At 41.8% G+C, this 12479-nt stretch overlaps 2 protein-coding genes across 2 annotated transcripts in view; one reads left to right on the top strand and one right to left on the bottom strand.

Moving 5' to 3' along the window:
- Positions 1-8635, top strand: part of LOC138968985 (asc-type amino acid transporter 1-like) — a 48953-nt gene extending 40318 nt beyond the window's left edge. The window contains exons 16-17 of the mRNA XM_070341672.1: positions 4275-4430; positions 6318-8635. Coding sequence (XP_070197773.1) covers positions 4275-4430; positions 6318-7083 — 922 coding nt within the window. The 3' untranslated portion in view covers positions 7084-8635. The remainder of the gene's footprint in view (positions 1-4274; positions 4431-6317) is intronic.
- The window catches only part of LOC138969046 (origin recognition complex subunit 6-like), a 591738-nt gene that overhangs the window by 56796 nt on the left and 522463 nt on the right, over positions 1-12479 (bottom strand). The gene's annotated exons all lie outside the window — the stretch shown is intronic.

The following is a 12479-nucleotide window of genomic DNA, read 5'->3' as shown; positions in this document are numbered from 1 at the left end:
TGTGGTTCGCACTTTATCAGCTGTCATTATTATTATTATTTAAGTTATTGAGACATCCCAGTGCACTAAGGGATTTATAGAGCAAATCGAGAAAATTCATTATTGAACGAAGCGCATAGCGCTGAGTTCAATAACTATTTTCGAGATTTGCTCTATAAATCCCTTAGTGCACTAGGATTGCTTCAATAACGATATTGTCAGTACCGCCAGAGAAAAAAGAAGATTCAAAACGCACATTTTGCTACGCGCATTTGGATAGGCGTAACTGTGTGGTCAGGTTTGTGTCAGATCTACTTTTGTGTGGGCTGTCTCAAGTGTGTCGTGCTTTCGTCACACGCAAACTCTTGTTTTAATTTCTGTTGGTAAATTCCAGAGTAGCGTTAAGCTAAAAAATGATGATCTTTCAGACAGACCTAATTTAAATTCGGAGAAAAGACTGTGCTCTTAGTTATTTGCGATTCGAAACCTTCATCGAGCTTCGACAGATTGACTGTGCAGAGTGTTGCCCCTTGAATTGACTCCAAGGCCACGGTTAGCACATTTTCAAAGTAAATGTGGTATGTTTCTCGTGTTGTATCTTCACTCATCGGGAAGTCTGGTACTATATATGAACGGTAAGAATGCTCTGAACTCTACACGTATTACATCCCCATCGTTTGTTTGTTCACATTCGCCTAACATGTTAATTTGCTGCAGGGTTTATGTCGTCTGCTAGGCGGTTAGGGCAATCGAACCACTGCACTGCAGTCTCATTTTAAAAACAAAAATTGTTCGTCTGCACGCATGAGGCAGGCTGGTAATAAGTTTTATACATGGTAAGAACGTTCTTAACCCTACACGTTTTCGATTCCGATTGTTGTTGCCTTGAAATAATAATTCGGAAACCATTCATTTACTGAACTGATGCAGTCGTATTTCAGTGTAGTCTACTATAACAGAGTCGACTTCCAAATGCTGGTCTAGCTGGTACGTTATCGGAATAACACTTGTGTTTTGTGTTTGCCGCTGGGAATTTTATACAATCTCATCATTTGGTAATGTGGTTAATAAGCTACATTCCACCAACACGGCATATGAGAAGAATCTTTGCAAGTGAAAACGAGAAGAGACCATTGTGGAAGAGACACAGCCGCTTCTATTTTTAGATCAGTGGGATTCACTGTGGCACAGGCGCCTGCGATCTGTTAGAAAAAAAACCACTTCTGCTTTGAGCCGCAGGAAATTTATGCTTATTTTTTTGGTAAAGTGGAGAATATAAGCTACATGTCATTAATTAATTCTGAGGATGAGAGTACAGTCTCGCTTTGGCTAAGGGCGTAAGAATACGCTTTGTGGAAAAGTTAGCGCACTCCAAGAGTGCGCTAACAGATTTAAGCGCATCGCCATTAGCCAATCAACTGGTTCACATCAGTCATGTGACACCAGTACTTACTGACAATTATTATTATTATTATTATTATTATTATTATTATTTTTAGCCGGCAGAATCTACCCTTATCCTTCCGCAATCTACCGGGTATTTCTGCATTTGATAGACCTTTTTCGTATAACCTTTGCCCCCAGCGTTTCGACCAATCAGATTTTAGGGCACGGCAGCCTCTCTCTGATAACCGGAACTAGGGGGCAATAGGTGCCTGGCCTGAAATACCTCTTTCACTTTCGATGCTCGAAGATTACTTTGCCAGAGGATTACTTTGAGAAATTCTGCAAGAAAACGGATTATCTTGTTCAAAATCATGAACAAAAAGTCAAGGACATGCACGAAGGTATGGTTTGAAACGGCTATTGGTGGTATATGGACGAAAGACTTGGCGAACTTCCCCTGCATAAGCGAGGGTGCGTATCGCTAGCGCTACGTGTCATTTGTGCTGAGTGTCATTTGTCCTACGTGTCATTTGTGCTATGTGCCGCTATCGCTACGTTGATTAGTGCTACAAATAATTTGTCGATGAGTCGCTATCATTCGTTCATTATCACTACGTGTCAACAGCACTACATCTTTTAGCGCGACATGTCATTATCGCTACGTGTCAATACCACTACTTACTGACGACTCTCTCTTTCTCATTTTTTCAGTCTTTCGCTCTCACTCGTGGTTTGTGTGTGTATATGTATGTCTGTGTATGTATGTGTGTGCGTGTGTCTGTCTGTTTCAGTGTGTGTGTGTGTGTGTGTGTGTGTGTGTGTGTGTGTGTGTGTGTGTGTGTGTGTGTATGTGTGCCTGTGTGTGTATGTGTATGTGTGTGTGTGACTCTCTATCTCTCTCTCGCTCACTCGCTCGCTCACTCACTCTGTCTCTCTCTCTGCCTCTCTCTCTCTCTCTCTCTCTCTCTCTCTCTCTCTCTCTCTTCTCTCTCTCTCTCTCGCTCTCTATGAAGGAATATTTTGTTGTTCCTTTCAATTTGCCAGAGATTTGTAATTTTCGGAAGAAAGTCTGCATGATTTTCAGTTGTTTCTTTTGGATTTTGATCTTTTTAGAACAAAAGGGCTTTGTTTTTGACTAATTGTAAGACAGTGTTATTGCATATATTTGTAAATGGAAATATTGACACAAGGTACAACCGAGGATATTGAAACCTTTTCTTCTCTCCCAAATTCTTTTATGAAATGAGAGGGGGAAAGAGAGAGCGAGAGGGGGGGGATTGACAGACAGAAAAAGCGCGAGAAAGCAGAAGAGAGAGACAGTTAAAAGGGATGGAGGGTGCTTTTTATTTTATGGTTGGTTGGTTTTAGTTCTTAATGCACTGTTTTTGACAATAGTTTTCATTCGGTAAAAGCCAAATTCAATTACCGCTCGCTCTCTCTCTCTCTCTCTCTCTCTCTCTCTCTCTCTCTCTCTCTCTCTCTCTCTCTCTCTGTCTGTCTCTCTTCATTACACACACACACACCGCACACACACACACGCACACACACGCACACACACGCACAAACGCATACGTACACACGGTATCGTACACACAAACTCACACACAGAAAAACATCCGTGTATGTATATACGGTATCATGCGAGAGAGAGAGAGAGAGAGAGAGAGAGAGAGAGAGAGAGAGAGAGAGAGAGAGAGAGAGAGAGAGAGAGAGAGAGAGAGAGAGAGAGAGAGAGAGAGAGAGAGAGAGAGTGGGGAGGGGGAAATCCAAGATTAAGGGTGGGTACGAAGTCAACGTAGTTGGCATCGCTGATAGCCGTGCCATTGCCAGACACGAAGTGACTCGAGCAGACTTTTCAATGGCACGACAAACCCCTGTCGTCGGATTGCTTGCACCCATCGCGTCCTTCGCTGTTACGCCTTCGCACTTGCACCCATCGGAAAGCCATACAATGACAAATTCTGTCCACCGTATTTCTCTTTCTTCATTCCACTGTTGCACTTGCAGTTGCAAACACAACAGTTTGCCTCGTCGTCTCCGCACTTGACTTTGCACCAAGCCTCGTTGTCGATTTTTCCTTTTGCCCCCTAGTTCCGGTAGATCTGACAATAAACTTCACAGCGCATGCGCCAAAATTTAAGTGAAAAAGGTATATTGGCTTTCGTTACAATACCGATATACATGGGGCCAGTGGATGCCTAAGATAACCGGTAGATTTTTACCGAGGAGAAAGCTCCGCCAATGGCTAATCAAAATACCCGGCAGAAATGCCCCGACGTAGTATTCAGAGCCAATCCCAGTAGATTTCTAGGATACCGGTAGATTTTACCGGGTAAAAAGTCAGTTTTGAATCATATAGTTTTGAGCATTCTTAAAGGTGTCAGTTTAGCAGACAGGGAGAGAGTCTATGTGTTGTAACTGATGCATAGTCGTGCTGAAAGGCAATTAGTTTAACTTGATTCGCTCTGTGAACCTGTTTCGTATTGGAGAGGCACAACTACATTGCATACTGTGGACGGAGAGAAGTAATTTAAGATACTAAACTTGAATTGTTCACAGATTCCTTCGCTGGACAGTTTGTTTCGGACAGCTAGCTATCTTGTACCCGCTTAATGTCATGGTATACTTAGGTTCACTCGCTTACTCGTCCAGACCTCCTCTACTTAACTCAGTTTCTCCCATGCACACTCACTCACATAACCAATCGTATCCCCTTGAATTTTATTTTAAAAAAACGTATAAAGCTAAAATCACAAAGTTATTCGAAACAGATAGACTGTAAGCGTACCAAATCAAAAATCAAAAACCTGAAAAATCATAAACATGTGTTGTTTTGCCCTGAATCAAACGTTCCAAAAATTTAACCTTTCCTGTTTTTTGATTCACAAAATTATTCAAAATTGTTTCAGGCGTATACAGCGGCACCGCTCTTTGGCTGAAGCTGATCTGAAGCGAGGGCGTTCGGGCAGCCGCGTTGCGTGGCTGGAGACGGGGGAAGGGGGATCACCCGCCCTGATCAGGCGTCGCCCGTCACGACAGTCACAATCCTTTGGGGCGGCAGACGGGTGAGATTGAGTGCACACAGCCTTGGAATAAAAACTTAAATTAATAAAACTTAATACACTTTGTAAAAAAACACACCAACAAAACAAACAACAAACAAAACACACACACACAAAAACACAGACAGACGGACGGACACGCACTCACATACGCACGCATTAACGCATGTTAACACAAAAGCTCGCACGGACAAACATAACCACACACACAAACACACACACACACACACACACACACATACATATAGATACACACGCACACACACGCACACACACACACACACACACACACACACACACACACACACACACACACATCCCCGTTAAAGCGTCAAGAAAGCTGTACTTACGCTGAATGATGATAAGACTGAAGTCTTACTGTGCAAAAAGAAGAACATTACATTTCCCTCTCCCCAACCTGTTTCTGTTCAAATAGGCAACACCGACATTCTTTTCTCACCATCAGCTAGAAACCTTGGATTCACCCTTTCATCTGACATGACCCTTAACAAACATATATCTTTAGTCTGTAGAGCAGCTTATTTTGAGCTTCGTAAGATCAGCACCATTCGCCACACACTCTCCTCTCAAAAAACTAACACTCTTGTCTGTGCCTTTGTTCTTTCTAAACTTGACTACTGCAACTCTCTTCTCTCTGGCTGTCCTCTGTACCTCCTGCATAAACTACATAAAGTCCAAAACTCGGCAGCACGCCCCATTCTGAAAGCACGAAAACGAGATCACGCAACACCACTTCTTCACACACTGCACTGATTACCTATTCAAGCCCGCATTGACTACAAACTGTCCACCCTCTGCTTTAACTTCTTTTCTGGCTCGTCTCCTGCTTACTTCTCTGAACTCCTCACCGTCTATTCTCCAGCAAGACAACTCCGTGCCTCTTCTGACTGTCGCATCCTCACCATTCCACACACCAAAACCAAAACATACGGACAACGCACTTTTACTTTCTGCGCACCCACACAATGGAATTCTCTCCCCTTTCACATCCGCCACTCTCAGTCACCCCAAGCATTCAAACGAGCACTTAAAACGCACCTCTTCAAGAAATACAACCCCTGATTTTGTTTTCTCAGTCCATCAGTAGGCTACATGTAGTGTATTTGTTGTTTTAGTGATAATGTGATAATGTATATAAACATCTAGGGCTGTTTTCAGTATTGTTGATAACATGTTCTGTTTGATTAAGGGTATTCAGCTGGTACTTCCTTGTTTTCCCTACCTATTTTATTCATGTTTTTATTACTTAGTGGAAGAATCTTGTGTAATGTATGTTTGATGGTGTATGCTTTTAATTAAATGAATGTAGATGTAAATGCTTGTATAACTGTGTTTTAATTTTAAATGTGTCAAGCGCAAAGAGCATAATTGTAAAGTTATGATGTTGCGCTATATAAATGCTCATTTATTATTATTATTATTATTACTTATAAACATGACCACTTACACAAGAAGGAATGTCCCTTCACAGGCACAGTTCTTCCCGTGTGAATGATTCAGCTCAACATCTCAGATCTGTCCAGGCTTAAACATGGGATAAGACCACCCCCCCCCCCCCCCCACTTGGTCACATACCAAAAATAAACAGCATGGGTGCCCTCTGTGCACAGTTGTATTTATTTTATTTTATAGAATTAATTCCGTAAAAGGCAACGGTGCCTTTTTCGGAAATGAGTTGGCTTTTTTTTATTTTTATAAAATTCCAACTCACCACAGCAAGCAGTCAGGGTGTTGATTTTTGGTATGTGACCAAGTCGAGGGATGGTCTTATCCCATGTTAAAGCCTGGCCAGGTCAGAGACAGTGAGGTAAACTGTCTTCGCAGGAAGGAGTGTGCCTTTGACTGATGTTGGTTTTTCCTCCCTCACAGTCGCATGCCCAAGCTGGTGTCCATGCCCAACCTGCAGGTCTTGCTCAATAACGAACTGGACAAGGACAGCAACACCGACACCAACACATACAGCAACGTCAGCAGCAGCAACAACAAAACCTCTGGGCCTAATACCACAACGACTTCCTCTTCCGCCGCCACTTCTTCTCCTAAACGTTCCCCTGTCATCTCCACACTTAACCTGCCTCCAGGAATCCGAAGAGGCAGTCTCCCTGTTTACGCGGGAGGAGCAAGTCGAGGCTTTCTCGGATCTTTAGGTATCAGTCACCTCAACAACACTCGGAGGAACTCTTCCTCGCAATCACTCCCCAACAACACCAAGCACTTCCTGCCTTCGCCCATACTGGAAGAGAGTCTCTCCAACGAGACACCTCCAATGAGCGATATATCCCGTCAGGTCAGCGAGAGCGACTTGGCCGTTCTTGGGGGGTTCGAGAGCGAGGGAGGGGGAGAGTACGAAATCCTCTCCCTCCCTAAAGTCCCGCTGGCCGAACTAAACCTGGACCGTTCCCGCAGCGATTCCGACTCATCGTCCTCGTCCTCCTCGGACGACGAAGACTTCCGCGGGCTTGGGTCGCTGTTTGACTCCGACACGGAATCGTCCAGTTCCGGGACGACGTCGATGGACGAGGACGGGTCCCCGTCGGACAGGGAGAGGGGCTACAACACTAGTGACGAATTGGAATCGGACATGGACGAGATCGTCTTTGCCAGCATGGACGACAGGGCAATCAGTTTTGTGTGATTTTGGCTTGAAGGAGTGATTTGAATCATAGAGAGAAATAAGTATGTACAGACTCTGACCTGGACGATCTTTGTCATCTTTGCCTAGGCAGGACAATAAGACGATTAGTGTTGTTTGATGGTTGACAAAAGAGATGATTTCATACAAGCGACGTGTATACTATATGGGACGTCTTGCAGAGGATAGGGGTGGACCCATCGTCTTTTCATGATAGAGGGATGGGCTCTGACACGGAGGCGGTTATTTTTGCCAACCTGAATGTCGTCTTTTCATGATAGAGGGATGGGCTCTGACATGGAGGCGGTTTTCTTTGCCAACCTGAATGTCGTCTTTTCATGATAGAGCGATGGGCTCTGACACGGAGGCGGTTTTCTTTGCCAACCTGAATATCGTCTTTTCGTGATAGAGGGATGGGCTCTGACATGGAGGCGGTTTTCTTTGCCAACCTGAAAGAAAGGGCGATAAGCTAGGTCCTGGGGTGGATTCATATCAGAGAGAAAGACTTTTACATGGACGTTTTGTCATGACGAGGTCCTCTTTGCCAACTTGGACGACAGTACGATTAGCTCCGTGTCTTGGTTTGTTTGTTGTTTGGCTGGAAAGGATGCTTGAGTATCAGAGAGGAAGTCTTTTACTGCAACGTTTTGTCGTAAAATAGTTATAGACTACGACATGTGCGTCGTCTTTTTATAAAAGAGGGACAGACTCTGAAATGAACGAAGACTTATTTGCCAACTTGGACGATATAAAAAAATATATAGCAACGCCTTATTTTGATTGGAAGGAATAGTTCCGTATTTTTTGTTCCTGGGGTTGGATCTGTTGGGGTGCAACTTTCGGTCACATATAAGTGATGGTTTTCTCTCAGCTGAACGTTAATGAAATCTCATCGAGTTTGGGAGATAGCAGTTATATTCATTTCAAGTCTTTTAAAATCGTTTCCAATGGCGGTCCGTGCCGGCTGTCGTTTCCACGCTAGTTTCCTAACACCAGTGGAGAGCAAGATAAAGAATGTTTTCTTCTGGCTTGTTCTCTTGACTGAGAAAACAATAACTAGTAGTAGTAGCTTGGCAGATCAGACAGCGCAACACATGTACCAGTGTAACGTTCTGTTAACGGTGTTGCTACAAGGGAGAGAACCAATATGACGCCTTTTACTGGCCTGGGATAGAGTTACAGTTCTTTGCCACAGAAGAGGAGGGTCATGACTGTGTTGTATGTACTTCAAGCAAATTTAAGAGGGTTCCGTGAAAAAGTTTGTTGCTGCTTGCCAGATTTAGTGTTAGATACTTGTGAACATAAGGGTAATTACGAATTGTTTCTGTCTCTGTCTCAAAAACAAGGCGAAATTACTACATTTAGTCAAGCTGTCGAACTCACGGAATGAAACTGAACGCACTGTACTTTTTTCACCAAGACAGTACAGCTTCGTCAATCCCCGCGAGAAGGAAATCGCTCACCTCCCACGTGCAAAACGCAGTGATATGCACACGCCAGAATAGCGCGGTAGCGTATTGTGCTAAGCAGGAAAGCGCGCTTTTCTGTATTCGTGCTAACTTTCTGAGCTTGCTTTGAATACAACCTATCATATCTATATGTTTTTGGAATCAGAAAACGATAAAGAATAAGATGAAATCATTTTTGGATCGACTTCTTAAATTTTAATCGTAAGACTAATGAATCTATTTTTGTAAATTGTGATCACATTTTAAGAGTAAACATGACATATGTATATATTTTTACATTCAGAATGTCATGAAGAATACGATGCAATCAATTTTAAATCTGTTTGCGAAAAATCGATTTTAATGACAACTTTAATGAGCAAACTCATTAATTAATTTGTAAGCCTCCAAGCTGAAACGCAATACCAAAGTCCGGGCGTCGTCGAAGATTACTTGACCAAAATTTCAACCAATTTGGTTTAAAAATGAGAGCGTGACAGTGCCGCCTCAACTTTCACGAAAAGCCGGATATGACGTCATCAAAGACATTTAAAAAAAAATGAAAAAAAACGTCTGGGGATATCATACCCAGGAACTCCCATGTAAAATGTCATGAAGATCGGTCTAGTAGTTTTCTCTAAATCGCTCTACACACACACACACACACACACACATACACCATACCCTCGACTCGATTCCCCCCTCTACGTTAAAACATTTAGTCAAAACTTGACTAAATGTAACAAGTCGCGTAAGGCGAAAATACAACATTTAGTCAAGCTCAGTCGAACTCACAGAATGAAACTGAACGCAAAGCATTTTTTCCGCAAGACCGTACACTCGTAGCATCGTCTGTCCACCGCTCGTGGCAAAGGCAGTGAAAATAACAATACAGAAAAGCGCGGTAGCGGTTGCGCTGTGGAGGATAGACCGCTTTTCTATATCTCTATTCTTTTTAACTCTCTGAACGTGTTTTTAATCCAAACATATCATATCTATATGTTTTTGGAATCAGGAACGGAAAAGGAATAAGATGAAATTGTTTTTAAATCGATTTCGGAAATTTAATTTTAATCATAATTTTTATATTGTTAATTTTCAGAGCTTGTTTTTAATCCGAATATAACATAATTATATGTTTTTGGAGGCAGAAAATGATGAAGAATACGATAAACGTAATTTTGGATCGTTTTATAAAAAATTAATTTTAATTACAATTTTCCGAATTTAAATGACCAAAGTCATTAATTAAATTTTAAGCCTCCAAGCTGAAATGCAATACTAAAGTCCGGCCTTCGTCGAAGATTGCTTTGCCAAAATTTCAATCAATTTTATTGAAAAATGAGGGTGTGACAGTGCCGCCTCAACTTTTACAAAATGCCGGATATGACGTTATCAAAGACATTTATCGAAAAAATGAAAAAAGCGTCTGGGGATATCATACCCAGGAACTCTCATGAAAAATGTCATACAGATCGGTCGAGTAGTTTACTCTGAATCGCTCTACACACACACACACACACACACACACACACACACACACACACACACACACACACACACACACATACACCACGACCCTCGTTTCGATTCCCCCCTCTATGTTAAAACATTTAGTCAAAACTTGACTAAATGTAAAAAGGTTTAGTTCAAGTTAAGGAACTTCAAAGTCCGATAGGTTTAGGTTCGTGCAGAACACAATTAAACCTTCTATAAATTTAACATTTATTCTTGATTTTGAAACGTTGACAACCAATCTGTTTCGGATGTCTGCCTGTCCGCTGTTTGTCTCACACACACACACACACACACACACACACACACACACACACACACACACACACACACACACACACACACACACACACACACACACACACACACACCTAAAGACGAACAACAGCAAAACGGGACAATCACTAGGGTGTTTATTACATTTAGTCAAGTTTTGACTAAATATTTTAACATCGAGGGGGAATCGAAACGAGGGTCGTGGTGTATGTGCGTGTGTGCGTGTGTGCGTGAGCATGCAAAACCCACCAACCGGGTTTATGTATATGTTCACACAGTACCAACTGGGGCTAAAAAAACAAGTGGGTTCCACATTTTGGAACCCAGTTGTTTTATTCTTGATTCGTAACAACCAGGTTCCAAACGACTCAGAAAACAAGTTTTAGCAAAAAATATTTTTTTTTTTTTTTTACGGAAAGAATGCCATATTCAAGATGATGACACTCTTTCCGTCAAAATTCCGTGCCCTATAGGCTACGAAATAGGTCAAATTTTATGCCTTTTTTAGTGTCAAATTCGTCCATGCCGGAGCGGATACTGCAGCCAGTGCGGTTGTAGTGCAAGCGCACTACAAAGACACTGCGCGCAGTGCCGTTGTAGTCCAAGTGCACTATCGGCTATGAACCCACTTGGTGGGTTTTGCGTGTATGTGTGTGTGTGTGTGTGTGTGTATGTCTGTCTGTCTGTCTGTCTGTGCGTGTGTGTGTGTAGAGCGATTCAGACCAAACTACTGGACCTATCTTTAAAAAATTTGACATGAGAGTTCCTGGGAATGATATCCCCGGATGTTTTTTTCTTTTTTTTCGATAAATATCTTTGATGACGTCATATCCGGCTTTTTGTAAAAGTTGAGGCGGCACTGTCACACCCTCATTTTTCAATCAAATTGATTGAAATTTTGGCCAAGCAATCTTCGACGAAGGCCGGACTTCAGTATTGCATTCCCAGCTTGGTGGCTTAAAAATTAATTAATGACTTTGGTCATTAAAAATCTGAAAATTGTAAAAAAAAAATGTTTTTTATAAAACGACCCAAATTTACGTTCATCTTATTCTTTATCATTTTCTGTTTCCAAAAACATAAATATGTTATATTTGGATTAAAAACAAGCTCTGAAAATTAAAAATATAAAAATTATGATCAAAATTAAATTTTTGAAATCAATTTAAAAACACTTTCATCTTATTCCTTGTCGGTTCGTGATTCCAAAAACATATAGATAAGATATGTTTGGAATAAAAACACGCTCAGAAAGTTAAAACGAAGAGAGGTACAGTAAAGCGTGCTATGAAGCACAGCGCAACCGCTACCGCGCCAAACAGGCTCGTCACTTTCACTGCCTTTTGCACTAGCGGCGGACTACGTTCAATTTCATTCTGTGAGTTCCACAGCTTGACTAAATGTAGTAATTTCGCCTTACGCGACTTGTTTATATATGCATTTTTACAAAAACGGGTAATAATCTAAAAAAGGTGATCGTTTTGATGTTGTACCTGTCCAAACTGTGTGTGTGTAGGAAGTTGACCCAGGTTCTTGTATTGCTCATGCCTTTTAAATCCACTGTGTTTTAATTATCACTGTTATTGTTTTACTGTTGCGATTAAGTTGTAAGCAAATCGATTTTGAGACATTTGCAATAAAAAGAAGATGTGATATGAAGAGCTTGAACGCCAAAATAAACTGTAGAGTTGCTTCGTGTGTGTGTGTGTGTGTGTGTGTGTGTGAGTGTGTGTGTGTGTGTGTGTGTGAGCGCCGCGCGCGCGCGTGTGTGTGTGTGTGTGGTTGAGTGACTGCGTGAATGTGGGTTGGTGTATGTGTTCATTACTGCGTATCATTTATGTTTTACAATATGAAAATCGTCACTTCTAAATACTCCAGACTGTAAACAAGTCTCGTCATAGTTGCTCACTCTCATCTCCATTTTGCTTAGATATTGTGGCCGCTATTTCTGCCCTTTAGCATAGTAAGGCTTGTCTAAACTGCATATGTGTGTAGGAAGTTGACCCAGGTTCTTGTATTGCTCTTACTGCCCTTTGTTTACTTGTCTCAAAATGATATTTTTCTCCTTTTGTTGAAATTTTGGGAGATTTGCAATGTTGGAAGTAAAAGATATTGTGCTTTAAATGTAAGGACAGCAAACACCTTTATATCGACTTGCAT

The sequence above is a fragment of the Littorina saxatilis genome, linkage group LG1, assembly GCF_037325665.1.
Source record: "Littorina saxatilis isolate snail1 linkage group LG1, US_GU_Lsax_2.0, whole genome shotgun sequence".
Lineage (NCBI taxonomy): Eukaryota > Metazoa > Mollusca > Gastropoda > Littorinimorpha > Littorinidae > Littorina > Littorina saxatilis.
The sequence above is the reverse complement of the archived record's forward strand: the minus strand, read 5'-3'. Positions and strand labels throughout refer to the sequence as shown.